Source organism: Sus scrofa, chromosome 3 (assembly GCF_054392235.1).
Source record: "Sus scrofa isolate SSC_HxYL_T2T_F1_AM1 chromosome 3, Sscrofa_HxYL_maternal_Yorkshire_Landrace_v2.0, whole genome shotgun sequence".
Classification (NCBI taxonomy): Eukaryota; Metazoa; Chordata; class Mammalia; order Artiodactyla; family Suidae; genus Sus; species Sus scrofa.
Window position 1 is genome coordinate 15296920 of NC_139385.1, and position 19237 is coordinate 15316156.

At 49.2% G+C, this 19237-nt stretch overlaps 1 protein-coding gene across 5 annotated transcripts in view; it reads left to right on the forward strand.

The window, feature by feature from the left end:
* Positions 1-18157, forward strand: part of GALNT17 (polypeptide N-acetylgalactosaminyltransferase 17) — a 423891-nt gene extending 405734 nt beyond the window's left edge. For all 5 annotated transcript variants that reach the window (XM_085016911.1, XM_085016914.1, XM_085016912.1 and 2 more), the window contains 2 exons: positions 15382-15549; positions 16619-18157. In XM_085016911.1, the coding sequence (XP_084873037.1) occupies positions 15382-15549; positions 16619-16747 (297 nt within the window). In that variant the 3' untranslated portion in view covers positions 16748-18157. The remainder of the gene's footprint in view (positions 1-15381; positions 15550-16618) is intronic.
* The last annotated feature ends 1080 nt before the right edge of the window (positions 18158-19237 follow it).

Genomic DNA, 19237 nt, shown 5'->3' on the forward strand with positions numbered 1-19237 from the left:
CTACCTTCCCCAGAGCTATTAAATTCAAAGCAAGTCGCTACTTAATCTTTTTCGTTTACTGAAGATGCAACGGCATTACAGAGAATTTGAGAAAAACAAATTTAAATCATCTATAATCCTACCATCCTAAAATAACCTTTATTATTTCTGAGGCTCACTTTCAGCCTTTTTTTTTTCTCCCTAAAGAAATATGTTGATTTCTCGTGTTGTTTTCATACCACGGAATTAATAGAGAAACAACATTTTGTTTGTTTTGTTTGACTGGGAGGTTGGGATTAGCACAGGCAAACTATTATATGTAGGAGGGATAAACAAAACGTCTTGCTGTAGGAGCCTTGTGGCTCAGCAGATACAAATCTGACTAGCATCCATGAGGACACAGGTTCGATCCCTGGCCTCGCTCAGTGGGTTAAGGATCTGGCGTTGCCGGGAGCTGTGGTGTTGGTCACAGACGCAGCTCGTATCTGACATTGCTGTGGCTGTGGTGTAGGCCAGCAGTTGTAGCTCTGACTCAACCCCTAGCCTGGGAACCTCCATATGCCGCAGATGTGGCCCTAAAAAGACAAAAAAAAAAAAAAATGTCCTACTGGAGAGTGCAGGGAACTATATTCAATATCCTGTGATAAACCATGATGGAAAAGCATATGGGAATTCCCGTCGTGGCGCAGTGGTTAACAAATCCGACTAGGAACCATGAGGTTGCGGGTTCGGTCCCTGCCCTTGCTCAGTGGGTTAAGGATCCGGCGTTGCCGTGAGCTGTGGTGTAGGTTGCAGACGCGGCTCGGATCCCGCGTTGCTGTGGCTCTGGAGTAGGCCAGTGGCTACAGCTCCGATTAGACCCCTAGCCTGGGAACCTCCATATGCCGTGGGAGCGGCCCAAAGAAATAGCAAAAAGACAAAAAAAAAAAAAAAAAAAAGAAAAGCATATGAAAAAGAATGTATATCATATATATATGTGTGTATCTGAGTCACTTAGCTGTACAGCAGAAATTAGCATTGTAAATCAACTCTACTTCAATACATTTTTTTAAGAAAAGAAACAGCATCGCCGCTTCTAAAAGGACAACAAGGGGGAGGGTGAAATCACCTGGTACAAAGGTATTTGTGGTCTGAGCCCCGTGCGGTACAGCAGAGCAAGTGCAAAATGTTCAAAAAGCCTCGTCTGCTGACCCTTTAGTTCAGAGAGCTTTGTCTTCTCTTTGAAGCGGCGTGTCTGTTAAACGATTATTTTCAAAGATGTTGCTCGTTGGAAAAGGCGGAGGTCTCTGAGCCTCGCCCATCAGAATGAAGGGTGGATTCTAGGGAGTTTAAGGCTCGTGGAGTTGAGGCCATTGGCACAGGACGGCAGGGTCTCTGGAGTCTGGGTTTCCACTGGACGAGGCCAACGGAAGACCAGTGCGGTGGCAGAATGTTCTAGACTGTGCTCATTGTACCAGCTGCCTGGCTCAGGAGCTAGGGGTCGTATAGAGTGCCAAGATGAGCACCTTGCTAGAAGTCTACCCACACGGGACCGCCGAGGGCGCCGTGGATGCGGTGAGCTTGGCTCTGGAATGGCAGGGGTGGAGGCTCTTGTCAGGTTGCCCTGTGATGTGGTGGCCCCCTCGCTGGGAGGGCACGTGGGCTCCTCGTGGCTTTCTCTGCAGCTTCAGTGGCTGAGTGTCACAGGTGACGGGCCCTGCTTTCCAGGGACTTCTAGCAACCATCTTGATTACTTGATTCTGCTCCCAAAAGACTGTTCACGTCTGTGAACTTCCTGCAGGGCCTGAGTCTGCGGCCCCTCCATGGAGACATAAATGTCAATCAGCCAGATGCGGAAGGTAGATCCCAAGAGGACCTGCAGGAAGGTATGGGATGTACCTTCTCATCCGCTCCGTCTCAGCAGCCCCCACGTAAATAGTCAGTGGGCCAGGAACAGGTGAGGAGATGCCAACTTGGTGAACATATGGACGCAGAAAGGACCACCGTAGCACTCGGGGTACTTTGTCTTGGGGGCTCCATCAGGGTGAGACTCCTGATACTGATCCACTGCCAAGGTGAGCCAGGGGCTAGCCAGGGCCATGCGTGGCTGCTGAAGGTCTTCGGTCCCTGCATCTTAGCGAGACTAGAGATGACACTGCACACATCCTGCACCAAACTAATTCTTCCCCAGCGATGCTAAGAGGTATTACCCTTCCGTGTTCTCTTGTGCCCCACGGGGGTTCCACATCACACCCCATGGCTCCCCTCTTCCACAAATTTCAATAGTATTACAAAAGTCTCTCTATAAGGAGTTCCTGTAGTGGTGAAGCAGAAACAAATCCCACTAGGAACCATGAGGATGCGGGTTCGATTCCCTGGCCTCGCTCAGTGGGTTAAGGATCTGGTGTTGCCATGAGCTGTGATGTAGGTTGCAGACACGGCTTGGATCTTGTGTTGCTGTGGCTGTGGTGTAGGCCGGCAGCTGTAGCTCCGATTCGACCTTTAGCCTGGGAACCTCCATATGCCATGAGTGCCGCCCTAAAAACAAAAACGAAAACAAACAAACAAAAAAAATCTATAAGAGAAACGTCTGTGAGGAATCAGGGCAGAAAGCCCCTTTCTACTAAATTCATGCATAATGGGGGAAATTCAAAGTAAAATAAGGCTGGGGTTCCATCTCTCACCCATCATATTCTCAAGAACATTTTCAATGCGACAACATATTCTGTAGTCAAGGTTCTGGAGAAATAGCCCATCTCATAGGTTGCTGGGAGAAATGCAAAGCAATGCCGCCTTTCAAGTGCTACCCAACAAAGCTCACGCTTACTTTTCCACTGACTTTTTGTCCCAGCCATCCTACTTCCAGAAATCTACTCTGAAGAGACAGCTCCAGCAACATGAAAACCCATGTATATATCATAGCATTGTTTGCAGTTGCAAAATGTGAGAAACGACCTTGATACCTAGTCGTGAGAGACTCATTGAACACCCTGTGGCAGGTCCACATGGTGGAGTAGTATGCAGCTGTGACAAATGACGAGGGCAGTCTCTATGAAGTGATGCAGGGTAGTTTTAAAACATTGGTGAGGGCAAAAGGCAAAGTAGAAAAGAATATGCTTAGTATGCTAACCTCCATCTAAGACATGCTAATAAGAAAAGAAAACCCTGTATCTGCATCTGTGCAAAAGAAATGCAAAAAAAGGATCTGCTGGAAATTCATGAGATAGGTTATCTGTAAGGGGGTGGGTGAGAATGGGATGGAAAAGGTGTGGGGATGGGAGCAGGATGGAAGGGATGAAGAGAGACTAACTTCTCTCTGTGTCCCTTTATCCACAATTTTGACTCTTAGAACTACTGGGATGCTTCCATTGGCCAAAAAAAGAAAAATAAATTCCGCTTGGCAGAGTTCCCTTCATGGCTCAGCAGAAACGAATCTGACTGGCATCCATGATGATGCAGGTTCGATTCCTGACCTCACTCAGTGGATTAAAGATCCAGTGTTGCTGTGGTGTAGGTCACCGATGCGGCTCAGATCCCGCGTTGCTGTGGCTGTGGCGTAGGCTGGCAGCTACAGCTCCAACTGGACCCCTAGCCTGGGAACCTCCATATGCCACAGGTGCGGCCCTAAAAAAAAAAAAAATCAACTTGGATGTGGGCATGAGAACCCAAAATAGAATGCCAATGGCAAAAAAAAGTGAACCTAATGATAATATACAGGAGTGACAATATCTGCACAGAAGAATGGGGAAGAACAGCTCTAATCTAAGTGACTATGGAAGTGTTTAGACAATTTTGACTTGATACTGTGAGGTCAAAGGAAAAAGAGCTATTGCAGATACTGTACTCCAGTAAGTAAGCTTATTTGCTGCAGGGGTCCAAGCTAACAGTTCTGAAACTACTGTGTGGGGGGTGGGGGGGGTAGGATTAAACAAAGTAAGGACATAAAATAGGGCTCATGAGAACCAGGTTTCTCACTGATGGAGAGAGGGTACCAACAAGGAAAGGGGTGGTTAGACTGAATCCTGGAACGCCAGCTTGGGATGTACAGGATGAAGGTGAATTCATTTTGTTATATATGCACATACATACATATCCAGAGCATAGATACTTACAGAGAGAGAGATGTAGAAATAAATTTGTGAACATCCAGAAATAAACATCAGCGTGGGAGTTCCCACAGTGGTGCAGCAGGATCAGCAGTGTCTCTGGGGCACTGGCATGCAGGTTCAATCCCCAGCCTGGCACAGTGGATTAAGGATCCGGCACTTGCTGCAGCTATAGCGTAGGTCACAGCTGCAGCTCAGATCTGATCCCTGGCCCGGGAACTCCATATGCCATGGGGCACCAAAAAAGAAAAAAGGAAAAAAGTCAGTGAGTGCACGCGTTAGTATGCATACATATATTTCTCAGCTCTGAGAGGGTCTAGAAGCAATTAAACCCCGGTAACAATGAAGGCATCTAGTGTCCAGATTTGGGGTGATTCCAGCAGGAAAACATTATGATGTCAGAATAAAAGGAAATTCTTTTTTTAAAAAAAAAAATAAAAGGTAGTTTGTCCAAAGAGCACCAGAGCCACCCAGAAGGAATTCTTAATGGCCAAAGCTGAAATTATTTGAGCAACAAAATAAATAATGATACTATTGGATTGCCATCCATATAATAAATTGTAAAAATCTGCAAGTCTGTATTGATATAAATAAATGATGAGACAGAGACAGCTCTTCCTTTCAGTAGAGTCCACTTAATAAACGTTAGAGGAATGTGGAAAGAAAAATCACCATGGCAATCATGACAGTAATAACTTAATAAAAAAATGATTGTTATTCCTTATCTGGGCACAAATCAACCAGTACTGGATGCTCAATAAATAGTTACTGCTGTTCTATCAACACGAGGTAGAACCTCTATTGTGTCATGTGCATAATACCATCACTGTAGTATATATTTTATTGCGTATAAATAAAAGTGTGTTACGTTAAAAACTTTTAGAAAAAAAAGGAAGACATTTGCATAGTTGCAAAGCATCTCCCTTTGTAAAAGGAGAATAGTAATGTTACGGTTGAGAAGCCCAGAAAACCCCACCTGAACCAAGGTTAATGTCACCAGTAATTGGACCCTTAAAGCCCCAGATCTGATGCCAACATACCTCTGGTTTTCTTGCTCCAAGATGTATAACCTTAATCTCAGTCATGAGATGACATCCAACAAACTCAAATTGAGAGACACTCTACAAAATAGCTGCCCGGTACTCTTCAGAAATGTCAAAGTCATTACAAAAATAAATGACGAGAAAAGACTAAAGATGATCATGTTAGTGAACCAGTAATTATTATTAATCAGATATTTTTGTAATTTTATGGCCGCGCCTGTGGCGTATGGAAGTTCCCGGACCAGGAATCGAATCTGAGCTGCAGCTGTGAACTATGCCACAGCTATGGCAGTGCTGGCGCCTTTAACCCACTGCACCAGGCTGGGCATCGGACCTAATCCTCAACAGCAACCAAATCCACTGCAGTAAGATTCTTAACCCACTGCGCCATAGCCGGAACTCTCTGTTAGATTTTTGTATACAAATCAAATTTTGTATATATGAGGTCCCCCTAAGCCTCCAAAAAAGAAAGAAAGAAAACCAGTGTTTTCACCAAAACAGCAACAAACAAACAAGGAGCGATGGAGAAGCTGCTCCAAATCAAAGGAGACCAAGAGACATGACCACGAAATGCCATGTGGAGCCAGGATTGGATCCCGAAGAGGAAACCGACGTGGTTGGAAGACTGGCGCCATTGCCCTGGGCTGCGTGGACTAGTTAACAGGATTGTAGCGATGCTAATTCCCTGGCTTTGCTAATCACAATTATGGAAGATGTCACCTTTAGGATAAGCTGGGTGTCCAGCACACAGGACCTCTCTGTACTATTTATGCAAGTTTTTTTGGTAAAGCCAAAATTATTTAGACTTTAAAAAAAAAATTTTTTTAACTGTTCAGGAGGTCAAGTTGGCTGGAGTGGATGGATGCAAGGGCGAGGGAAGGGATAGAGAGGTGAAGGTGACGGTCAGGTCCCTTGGACCAGTAGAGAGTGGTGCTGTGTGCCGAGCTTGGGCTCCCAGGGTGCCGAGTCCTGTTTGGGGTTGTGTGAGCTTGGAGGAGGTGGGCTTTGGGAATTGCAGGAGTGCTATCACCAGGCAGCCGAACGTTCCAGCTTGGTTCTGAGGGCAGAGCTGCAGAGGCCGATAGGGCTCCCGCTGTGTCCTGAGAAGAACAGAGCAGGGGTCCTAAGACAGACCCTAGTGCAGCCTCCTGTTTGGTGGGTGATGGAGCCAGAGCAGTGGACACCAGAAAGGCAGGCATCACACCCCCAAGGAATGCTAGAGCCAAACGCTGCTGCCCAGACGGCCAGTAGCCAAACCACCCTGCATGTTTGATGCAGTGACAGAACAACCATGGCTGAGAGGAAGCCAGACTGGATTGAGTGCAGGGGAGGAAGGGAAGCAAGGAAGTGGAGACATGATGGATAGAACTTTCCAGAAGCTTGACTTCAAGGGAAGGCGAGAAGACAGGTGAGGTGGCAGTGAGGGTCCAGAACTTGAGAACATATTTAAAAGGCAGAAGAAAGAATTCCCATTGTGGTGCAGGCGAAATGAATCCGACCTGGAACCATGAGGTTGCAGGTTCGATCCCTGGCCTCTCTCAGTGGGTTGAGGATCTGGTGTTGCCGTGAGCTATGGTGTAGGTCGCAGACTTGGCTCAGATCCCACGTGGCTGGGGCTATGGTGTAGGCCGGCAGCTGTAGCTCCTATTCAACCCCTAGCCTGGGAACCTCCATATGCCACAGGTGTGACCCTAAAAAAAAAGATTAAAAAAAAAGGCAGAATAAGGGGAGTGGAAGACTAAACAAAAAGTTTCTGAAACACTCGTGGAAAACCTAGAGGGCAGTGAGGATTAAAGCTCAGAAAGCAGATGTTCTTTTGTCTGAATTTGAGTAAAACTACTGAATGAGTAGTTTCCCTTGGGTCACGTTATGGGATATTGGAACAGAACTGTCGGCTTTTTTTTTTTTTTTTTTTTTTTTTTTTTTTTTTTTTTTGTCTTTTTGCTATTTCTTGGGCCGCTCCCGCGGCATGTGGAGGTTCCCAGGCTAGGGGTCCAATTGGAGCTGTAGCCTCTGGTCTACGCCAGAGCCACAGCAACGCTGGATCCGAGCCACGTCTGCAACTTACACCACAGCTCACGGCAACACCAGATCCTTAACCCATTGAGCGAGGGCAGAGTCCGAACCCACAACCTCATGGTTCCTAGTCGGATTCGTTAACCACTGCGCCACGATGAGAACTCCGGCTTTTTTTTTTTTTCTTAAAAGGAATTCATAAATTCACCTCAACAGAGACATGGAAATTAGCTGACTCGCCAGCCCAGGTTTATCCCACCAACACCTAGAATCTCTGGTACACCTGGCGTAGCTTCCAGTGTTGAAGCTCCAAAGTCCAGGGAAGGGTGTTCTTCCAGGGAATTCCAGGGAAGTATTCTCTGTGGATAAAGAAGCCTTGGCACGTAGTAGGCGATCTCCAAACACTGAATGTTGAATGAAGGGCACACAAATGGCATATTAGCCCCTAGGGCGGGGGAAGGGGCCGAATGCTTTGGCTAAGCGGGTGTGGTGGCCCTGGGTGAGCCCAAAGTGACTTCAGACTGGGACAAGCAGCAGGATACCCTGATGGGCTCTGCTGGAAGGGCAGAGAGATGGGCAGCTCAAGGAACTAGTGTGCCGGTGGGAGTTTTGTCTTCTAGAATGGAGAGGGAAAAGTCTAGTCTCTTCAGTGGAAAGGAAAAAGGGGGAAGTGGTCTCACTTTTATAGGGTCACAGGTTAAAGAACACCTAGTCAGTGAATAAATGAACATCCCCAGAACCAGGCCTGGAGTCTAATGGGTGTTCAGGGATGATGGCAGCCTGGTCCTGAAGCTCCAGGGCAGGTTCCGTATCAGAGCATCTTCTCACCTGCTCTCACACCTGAACATCATAACCAGCCTTGTCATCTCCTCTGCTAAGGCTCTGAATTCCAGGGCGGTCCAGGCGGATCTCGACTGGGTTCTAAAGTCAGTGGTTTGCCTGGATTCATTAGGGGACGTGCCAGGAGCAGAAAACAAGCCAAGCCCTTCTTCCTCCTCCTCTGCATAGGCAGGAAGGAGGGGCAGAGTCCAAGATGAGAGGCCCTGAGTGCTAAGCTCTAGGGAGCATCTGTGGAACACAGGGCCAGCTTTGGGGATGCTGAGTAGCAAGAGTCCTGTTCAAGACCCAACGCTTCCAGGAATCTGGCCCATTCCAGGCAAGGAATTCCCTGGGAAGTTGGACCAGGCTTCCTGTTCACCATCCCCTCTCCCACTTGGCTCCTCCCACCCTCATCCTGAGGCTCCCCACCCTCAGGGCCTCTCCCAGAGGCCCCCAGCTCTCTCCACAAAGCTGGGTGGTCCCGACCCTGCCATCCCCCCACCTCCGGGGCCCTGCCCTGATCTATCCACTCCTGGCCTCGTCTGCAGGAAAATCAAGCCAAGGTTTTGTGGCACAAACGTGTCTGCCCATTCGTGCTAAGCAGCAAGTGCATTTTCTGGAAAGATAGGGCTTTAATCCAGCATGATGAATCACACAAGTGGAGGGAAGCAGATTGTGGAGGTGAGGCCTGGGGACTGTTCCTGCTCCCAGGAGCTGGTTGTCTCTGCAGGAAACATACCTCGTTCTAGAGCACGCCTTCTGAGCTCCTGGATACATCTTTAAATCAGTTTTATTGGAGTATTGAGGTCGGCACGATAAACTGCAGCTGTTTAAAGTGGACAGTCTGATGAGTTCTGGCAGAGGTTCACAGCGGTGGAACTTCCTTCTCAATCAAAATACAGGTTTTGGAGTTCCCTCTTGGCATGGTGGGTTAAGGATCTGGTGTCACTGCTGTGGCTCAGGTTTAATCCCCAGCTAAGGAACTTCCGCATGCTATGGGCATGGCCTAAAATAAAATAAAGTAAAATAAATAAAATAAAAATACAGAAATTTCCATTCCTGCTCCCGCCCACCACCACCGCCACCAAAGATCTCTCCTGCCCCTTTTTTCCACCCCCACTCCCACGCTGCCATCATGGATCCACTTTGAGATACAGTGGCTGACTTTTCTGTATTCAGTTTGAGGTCTGGCACACTCTGGGCAGTGATGGAGAAAGTCTATTTGTTTTTAGAAATATGCACATGTACATGTAATCAGCAGAAACCACTCTTGTGGCTTCAACCACACAACAAACAAATTCACCCCAAAGCAGTTTTAAATCGATGGAACCCATCCCTCTGTCTCCTGGATAGACGCTGGGTAAACTTCATTTTTTTCATTGAGCAGTGGTTTTTCTACCCTGACTAAGCCAGCTTGATTTTAAAGTGATGAGTAAGACTCTTAATAGGAAAGCAATTGCAAGCCATGTTTTTATTGACAATCTGATAGATTTTGCCATGTTCCAGAGTCATTCCACCATTATTTGGCTAGTTTTTGTGTATATGGCTGTAACCTGCATATTTTAGTTTTCCCTCAAGGCTGTTAAATGTGGGTTAATGGTTTTATATGCTTCTTAGATCATTTCCAATAGAAAATTCTTTTTTCTCCTCAATGAGAATTGATTGTACATGAGCTCAGAGGTTTCTTTTCCTAATGCGTGTGGGTTGTGGATAATGACATTTATTTCTCCTCTTGGGCTCCACAGCCAAATCTAGAATAATCCCATTCAATGCAAAAGACTTTTATAGAACATTTGCTTTGTGGGAGATACTTTTCTTGGTTCTTATGCCGTAGAAAAATGGGTAGGATCTGCAGTACTAAAACAGAAACAACACCCAAAATCTGTAACAAGGAAAGACGTTAATAGAATACACAAGTGTGTGAGTTGAAATAGCTCACATGTGGAACCAGGGAAGAAGAGGTAGGGGTGGGATGGGGCTATATTTTTTTTGATTGTTTTGTTTTGTTATACATTTTTAATTAAAGTGTAGTTTAATTATTGATTTACAGTGTTGTGCCAATTTCTGCTGTACAGCAAAGTGACCCTGTGAGATGCGCGCACATGCGCACACACGCGCACACACACACACACGCGCACACACACACACTCTTCTTATATTATCTTCCATCATGATCTGTCCCAAGAGACTGGATACAGTTCCCTGTGCTCTACAGCAGGACCTCATTGCTTATCCATTCTAAATGTAATGGTTTGCACCTACAGACCCCAAACTCCCAGTCCATCCCCTCCTACCCCCTCCCCCTTGGCAACCACAAGTCTGTTCTCTATGTGAGACCATTTCTGTTCTGTAGGTAGGATCCTTCGTGCCATATTTTAGAGTCCACATATAAGTGTTATCATGTGGTTTCTGTCTTTCTCTTTCTGACTGACTTCATGTAGTATGAGCATCTCTAGTTGCATCCCTGTTGCCGGAAATGCCATTATTTTGTCCTTTTATGACTGAGGAGTATTCCATTGTGTATGTATACCACATCTTCTGAATCCATTCATCTGTAATGGACATTTAGGTTGTTTCCATGTCTTGGCTAATGTGAATAATGCTGCAGTGAACATAGGGGTGCATGGGTCTTTTGAATTATAGTTTTGTCTGGCTATGTATCCGGGAGTGGGATTGCTGGATCACCTGGTAGTTCTGTATTTAGTTTTCTGGGGAACCTCCATACTGTTTGCCATAGTGGTTGTACCAGTTTACGTTCAGGATGGAGCTGTTTTATACAGGGAAGGCTTGTGGCTCTTTCTGAAAGATCTCAAGTCATTTGTCAGACTAAGCCAAGAAACCAAGAGTTGAGACCAAAAAGGTGAGTGGCCAGTAGTAGAAGCTCATGGCAGAAAGTTTATTGGTAAATCTGTGGACCGTGGGCGCCATTGACTGCTGAAGCAGGGAGTGTTAGGATTTGAACCTGCAGGATTGGCAGGAACAGATGGAAACTGGGAAGAGCTGGACAGAAAAACCTACCTCAGCCCTTCCAGTCCCAGAAGAGCCTTAGCTGATGCATTAGGAGGAAATATATGAGAAGTTGGCCCTTCTTAGCAGTACTTCTGAACCTGTAGATTCAACCAACACAGAATTGTGTAGCACATATGTGTTGAAAAAATCCACATGGAAGTGGACCTGGGTAGTGCAGACCTATTATTTGCGAGTCAGCTGTATCCTTCAGAGAACTTGCATGAATATTCATAGCAGCATAATTTACCATAGCCCTAAAGTGGAAACAACCCACACACCCATTACCTGGTGAATGGATACGCAGAATGGTCCAGAGGAAATGGGACCCCTCCATGCCTTGAATGGCACCAGAGAATCTGGATCCATGTTGTTCCGAAGACCTAAGAGGTGATGACTGGGGGCTGGGCGCCTGAGGGAAGACATTGACGGCTGGAGAGCATTGCATTGAGGTCTAGGAGAGTCGAAACCAAAACGTTCTAGAAGAAGGCTGGTGACTGACATTTCCAGGCACGGAAACAGCTGATGCAGAGCTCTGGAGGTGGGAAAGCCAGTTGGATGTGCCGAGGATGGGGAGCAGAGGTCCTTACAGACAGAGAGCACTCGGGTATGGGGGCGGGGGGGGGGCTCCCGATCCAGAACCGGGGCAAAATGGGGGACCTGGTGGACATCAGGTCCCAGCACCCTCCAGCCTCCTGTCCTGACAGGGAGAAGTGGGTGTGAGATCTGTCACCCTAACTTTAGCCCCCTCATCCGTTCAGACTACAGCACCCTTCCCCTGACCTTGACTCCTCGACCAGACCAAGCTGACCTCCCTGTCGGGGTTTCTGGTGTGAAGAACCACCTTCTCCCAGCACGGAAATCCCATGGGACCCTCCTCGCTTGCCCTGCCCACCTGGTTGGGGGCTGGTGTGTGGCCTTCGCAGGTCCTGAAATTCTGGGTCTCGTGGTTTTCACGCCCTGAAAGACCTCCGAAAGGAGAGCTTCTAACTCCCAGTGGCACTTAGCTTCGCTCTTTAAACATCTGGGTCACAGATAGGCTTGGTTAATTAATGTTCTTAGCGCTTCGCATTTGCCTGCTGGATAATAGATTGATTCATAATTTCAATAAGCAGCTGTGTATATCTTTCCCCTGAACATAAAGGCAGCTTGCTGTCATTCATCACTTTGCATTTGGTGAATTTAAATATATTCAGAGAGACATTGTTGAAGGAGGGGTGGGGAGGGCTTCTGATTTTCTTACCATTTTGCCTCCAACAATTACTCTGATTTGAAACTAATTTGGGTTTAAAGCACATGTTAACCGCATCTCTCTCAAGGGCGTTTCATAAACTCCTTGTCACTTGTTTCTGCGGGGACCAGGCAGGCTCCCTTTTGGGATCAGAGCAGAGGGTTTCTGAGTAGCTCTCCCCAGGAGAGAGAGAGCCCCTGGGGAAAATCTTCTCCCCAGAGAAGAGACACGTGAGTCCCTGAGCAGAGCTACCTTTCTGCTCCATTCCTGGCCCAAAATGCCCAGGCTCTCAGGAGGCCAGCATCATGTGAGAGGTGGTCCTTCCACTGCTCAGCTGCAGGGCCAGGGCTGCCAACCACTGGCTCTCTGGGGACCCCAAGAATAGAAGCCAGGACCTGGCCAGGTGACCAGATATCTTCATACTTGTTTTCCTCTTCTTTAAAATGGGAAGGAGGAATGCACCTCTCTCACAGGTAATTATTAAAATTACATTATTTAAGGAGTTCCTGTTGTGGCTTAGTGGGTTCAGAACCTGACATAGTCTCTGTGAGGATGCCAGTTCGATCCCTAACCTCACTCAGTGGGTTAAGGATCCAGTGTTGCCGTGAGCTGTGGTGTAGGTCCATAGACACAGCTCGGATCCTACATTGCTGTGGCTGTGGTGTAGGCTGGTTTTCCCAAGGTTTTAAACAACATGGGCAGGCAGGAGAGACCAAGCCACCAAGCTAGTATGAACTGACAACCAGTTGTGAGAAGGGCTGGCAGGCAACATCAACTGTGTATCAGCCAGCTATTGCTGCATAACAACTAGCTCAGACCTTACTGGCATCAAAGAATATGCATTTATTTATTATTGCTTTTAAGTCTGTAGGTCACTTGGATGTTATGTGATGTGATGTGATCTGGACCAGGCTCAGATGATTTTGATTGGATTTATTCATGCATCTTCCGTCAGCTAGCAAGTTGGCTGAGGGCTGCCTGATCTACGATGGCCTCACCCACCTGTCTGGTGGTTAACCAGCTGGCTGGTAGAACCACATGCCCATTATCCTCTAGCAGGCCATCCTGGGCTTGCTGCCAGGGTGGCAGTTGGGGTCCAAGTGGGTGGAAATAGGCAAGGCATGTATCAGGAACAGGCACATTCTTCTTTCTGCTACATTCTCTTAGCCAGAGCAAGTTACAAGGGGATTCAAAATTCAAGGGATGAGGAAGCAGACACCACTTCCTGATGGAAACTCCTGCAAAGTCATTTCGCCCAGGGGTGTGGAAGGAAGAGGGGAGGATATGGCCATTCTGGAAAACTCCCACGAGCTCCTAGCCTTTGTTACCGTAACATGGAGCAGAGAGCAAGTACCAGGACTGGGTTGCACCTTTAAGATGTTTCTGCCTTTTCATCCTTAGAAATAATATTGCCACAAATACCCTGTACATAAACTTTTTTTCTTACAGTTTTATTGAGATGTAATTGACATACAGCTCTGACTTAAGGTATATCATGAAATGATGATCACAGGAAGCTTAGTGAAGATCCATCATCTCATATGGATAAAAAGTTAAAGAGCTAGAAAAAGAACATTTTTGTCTTGTGATGAGAACACAGGATTTATTCTCTCATGTTTGTAAATAACATACAGCAGGGTTAATTATATTTAGCAGGATGTGCATTGCATCTTGCTCCTTATCTGTCTTATAACTGGAAGTGATTGCCTTCCTCCAATTTCCCCTCCTCCCTGCTCCCCTTCGTAAACTTTTTTATCAAGAAATCAGGAGTTCCGGGAGTTCCCGTCGTGGCGCAGTGGTTAACGAATCCGACTAGGAACCATGAGGTTGTGGGTTCGATCCCTGCCCTTGCTCAGTGGATTAAGGATCTGGCATTGCCGTGAGCTGTGATGCAGGTTGCAGATTCGGCTCGGAGCCCGAGTTGCTGTGGCTCTGGCGTAGGCCAGCGGCTATGGCTCCGATTCAACCCCTAGCCTGGGAACCTACATATACTGCCGGAGCGGCCCTAAAAAAGGCAAAAAAATAAAATAAAATAAAGAGGAGTTCCCATCGTGGTGCAGTGGTTAACGAATCTGACTAGGAACCATGAGGTTGCGGGTTTGATCCCTGGCCTCGCTCAGTGGGTTAACAATCCGGCATTGCCGTGAGCCGTGGAGTAGGTTGAAGACGCGGCTTGGATCCCTCATTGCTGTGGCTCTGGCATAGGCTGGCAACTACAGCTCCGATTAGACCCCCAGCCTGAGAACCTCCATATGCCGCTGGAGCAGCCCAAGAAATGGCAAAAAGACAAAAAAATAAAATAAAAATAAAGAAATCAAGAAATCACAGTTCTAATGATTTTCTTGGGATATATCTTTAAAAGTAGATTTTGGCGGTCAAATGAGAAAAGAATTTTAAAAGCACAACATTTATATTTTGAAATTTCTTTTCAAAAGGTTGTTGTAATGTATCCTTCTTCCAGCCCACCTTAGGCTCACCTTGACAAAATACAAATAATCTATTTTATTTTATTTTATTTTATTTTTTAGGGCTGCACCTGCGGCATATGGAAGTTCCCTGGCTAGGGATCACATCAGAACTGCAGCTGCCACCCTACCCCACAGCCACGCAATGCAGCAACACATCTGTGACCTACACCACAGCTCACAGCCCTGCTGGATCCTTAACCCACTGAGCGAGGCCAGGGATCAAACCTGCATCCTCATGGATATTAGGCTCTTTTCCACTGAGCTGCAACGGGAACTCCAAATAATCTCTTTTTAAATGTGATATCTCTTTTGATTTTTTAGTTTATTTTAATACCTAGGAGGATGGATGTTTGTTCAGTGTGGCCCAGCCAGCTGGAAGCAGAGCCAAGCTCTAGAAATCAGGTCCTGCTCTTTCACTTATCCCTCCTTCCCACATTGTCGAGCAGAGGGCCAGACTCCTGACGTGCTGACAGAGGACATGCTTAGAAGGAAGTCAGGGCGTGGCTCAGGGGAATCTGAATCCAGGTTTAACAAGCTGGAAGGCTTCCTGGGTGGGGCACCCCTGTGACTTGGGTGTATGTGTGTGTGTGCAGGGGTGTGGGGGGAGAGGCCTGAGAAGGTGGCCAGGACTGCAGCGCGGACAGTCGTGGGTGACACCTGCAGACCTGAGTCCTGTTTCCTCTCGTGGTCTCACCTCTCCCTCCCTCGCCCCGGCCGCTCTGCTCTCTCTCCAGCTGGCCCGCTACACCAAGGAGGGCTTCCTGCATCTGGGGGCCCTGGGGACCACCACGCTCCTCCCGGACACCCGCTGCCTGGTGGACAACTCCAAGAGTCGGCTGCCCCAGCTTCTGGACTGCGACAAGGTCAAGAGCAGCCTGTACAAGCGCTGGAACTTCATCCAGGTGAGTGCTCCACGGACAGGCCCGGAGCAGGTGGGGATGCTGTGGGCTCCCCCAGGGAGGGGACTCGGTGAAGGGCAACCCGAGGTCTCCCAGCTCAGGGCCATGCAGGGGGACCCAAATCGTGTTGGGGGAGGGGGGCATGGCGGGAGACAGCCTTTGGGGTCCCTGTGGCAGGGCTAGAGGGCTGGGCTCCGATGCTCTGGAGAGGGAGTGCGGGGTGATTTCTCTGGCATCTTCAGAGTGCCTATGGGATTGCGAAAGTCAGATTGAGAATATCCCAGGCAAGTCCCCATCCTGACACTGTCCCCCACCGATGCCTGTCACCCGTTCAGCCACTCAGACTTGGTGAAGCTTATTCTCTGACTTTAGGGTTTCCAGAGAAGGTCCAGTGAACCCTCCCTCTGAGCAAAGAATTTTGGTGGATTGGTCTCCTAGAGAGGCCATGGGCCAGCACTGTGATGGTTAAACCTTTCTCTCCTCCTCGTCTCTGTCTCTCTCCTCTCCTGTCTGTCTGTCTGTCTGTCTGTCTGTCTGTCTCTCTCTCTCTCTATCTCGCCCTCTGTGTCTGTCTCTCTGTTTCTCTCTCATTCTCCCTCCCTCTGTCTCTCTCTGTCTCTCTGTCCATCTCTGTTTCTCTCTCTGTCTCTGTCTGCCTCTCTGCCTGTCTCTCTCTGTCTCTCTCCATCTCCCTCTCTTTGTCTCTCCATCACTGTTCCTGCCTCTGAATCTCTCTGTCTCTCTCCATCTCTCTCTGTCCATCTCTGTCTCTGTCTCTGCATCTCTGTCTCCCTCTCCCTTTCTGTCTCTGTCTCTCCATCTCTCTCCCTCTCTGCCCATCTCTTTCTCTCTATGTCTCCATCTCTCTGTCCATCTCTGTCTGTCTCTCTGTCTCTGTTCCTGTCTCTGACTCTCTCTGTTTCTCTGTCTGTCTCTCTGTCTCTGTTCCTGTCTCTGACTCTCTCTGTCTGTCTCCCTCCCTGTCCATCTCTCTCTGTCTCTGTCTGTCTCCCCATCTCTCTCATCTCTGTCTCTCCATCTCTGTCCCCCCCCTCACCCCTCGTGATCCCAGAATGGCGCCATCATGAACAAGGGCACAGGGCGCTGCCTGGAGGTGGAGAACCGCGGCCTGGCTGGCATCGACCTCATCCTGCGCAGCTGCACGGGACAGAGGTGGACGATTAAGAACTCCATCAAGTAGTGGGAGGAGCTGGGCCCTGGAACCTGGCCCTGGGACAGGGTCTGTGTCCTCTGGACCAGCCAAGCTGGGAGAGACAGCAAGGAGCCAGCAGCTGCTCGAGGGGCCTTCTGGGGCTTCTCCAGGGCAAGTGGGGGGCCCCAGAGGGAGCCTCTGCGTCCCCATCAGGCATCCAGCTCCCAGGAGGCTTGTGCGCCCTGGCCAAGCCCCGACCCTTCTCTGGAAGCCCAGGAGCAGCCGCGTCTTCTGCAGCCCGGATGTGGACCTGGTACAAGGTACGACACGTCACATCTCCTCCAGGTCGCCTTCCCACCTACCATCAGGACTGGAACTGGCAGGGCCCCTCCTCTTTCTCATCTTTTGCAGCAGCAGCAGCTTCTGAATCCCCCCGCCCAGCCCTCAACTAAGTTGAGGGGGCGCTCGGCCACATCCTAGCTCCCCCTCCTCCAAGGAGGCGGCGAGGCCCCGAGACTTAGTTTCCCCCGAGGTTGCTTCTGCCTGGATGCCCGTTCCCAGCCCAAGATCGCTGCCCCCAAACCTTGCCAGCAGGTGACCTTGGACGTTGCTGGATTCCCGCCCCCAAGATGAGCTGGAAAGAGCGGACACTTCACCTGGGTGCTGGGGTCCCGTGTGCCTGGCCCAGCTCTTCTGCCGTGTCGTCAGGAGAGAGGTAGCGAGTGCGCAGGGCCTTCTCAGCTGTGAGGGGCCTCCCAGGATGGAGCCAGGCCACGCAGCTCTGCCGGCCTAGGGACCCGGCAGCCCGGACTCACAGTGGCTGCTGCAGTGGCGGGGTAGCAAGCGGCTTCCACCTGGAGTTTAAAGGCTGATGTCAGCACGGCCCTGGGGGACACTCATCTCGAGTCACCCCGTGCTGCACCAGCTGACAGGGGAGAAGGCAGTCGAGTGTCTCTGAAGAGTAATAATTGGTTCCAGTTGCCCTCTGGTTAGGGTGCCCTTCGAAATCAGAATTAATATATGGGTGCGCGTGCATGGGTATGAGGTTGTGTGCCTGGCGGGGCGCGGGTGCGGCTGCCTGTGTGTGCATGGCGTGTGTGTCTGGGCGTGTGCATCTGAGTGCATGGTAGAGCAGGTGTAGAGGCGTGGCCTTGGGCTGGCCACTGTATTGCCTCGCGACCTGGACCGGGCTCCCAAGAAGCTTGGGGGAGGGGGTGGGCTTGGCCGTGGTCGTCGACCAGGAGGACGTGGCTGGGCCTTGCCCTGTGTGGTGCCCCACGTGGGAGGCGCTCCCTTCTGCGGCTTCCCACCTCTCTCGTGCTGTCCAGCCAAGCCCTGCCCAGAGCCAACCCCCCCACCCCGGACCTGCCCAGTTTGGGGTTCACCGTGTCTCATTTGGTGGCATCTTCCTGGTGATATCTCCCCACTTGTGAAATAAATACACGTGAGCAGTTCCCAGCTCAGCCTCGTTCGCTTTTTGATTCTTGCAGAGCCAGGGACGGAGGCAGTTCCTGGGATGCGGCAGAGGGGTTCCGGTTTATTAAAGGCAAAGAGCTTTCGCCTCGGGAGGCTGGGACACAGCCAGGCTGCCCTTGTCCTTGCCTCCCCCAAAAGCAGGACCAAATTTGACATCTGGCACCTGTGTGCTAACCCCCATAATGACCCCAGATTAGGGGGGTCAGGTGGATGCAGAAAGCTGTGAGGGAGATGAGGGTTGTGGGAGACCCAGCCGAGCGCCTTGATCAACCCCTTCCTGCTGCCACGTCTGTGTCCATCTCTCCTACCAGGGAGCCTGTGGTGGAAGCATCTGCCCCTTCTGATCATGGAAAAGTGAAATCCAAAAAGATGGCAGGCCTTCTGCCCTGGAAATGGGTGTGGAAAACAGTGAGCAGAAGCCCCCTCGTCACTGACAGCCCCAAGCCTCTTCCCTCCCAGAATACCCAGAAGATCTGGCTTGTTTGGTGTCACCTGACCCATGGATGTGCCTGTCAGTTGCCATTTGGAAGGTTCCGTGACAGTCAGGGCCCATGAGCACATGGATGGGAAATGCTGCTGTTTGGTTAACAAGGAGTTCCTCAAACTTAAATATCAGAGTCTCAGGGTAACAATTAAGTGAAAAGAGCCAAGAGTCTTCAGGTTCCCACGTGGAATCAAGAGAGGCCTCGAGGAGTTCCCGTTGTGGCTCAGGGGCCTAAGAACCCAAGGTGGTGTCCGTGAGGATGCGGATTCCATCCCTGGCCTGTATCAGTGAGTTAAGGATCTGGCCTTGCTATAAGTTGCAGTGTAGATCACAGATGCAACTCTGATCCAGCACTGTGGCTCTGATTCAGCTCCTAGCCTGGGAACTTTCATAAGCTGCAGGTGCAGCCCTAAAAAGCAAAAAAAAAAAAAAAAAAAAAAGGAGAAAGTGAGAGGCCTTGAGACACCATCCCAAGGCAGTGATTTTGTGGGGGCTCCTGCCCTGACTGCTGCCTGCTCCTTCCATAGAGTCTTAAGGTAGAAACCCCAAAAAAGGCAAATATATTCCATTTTACCATT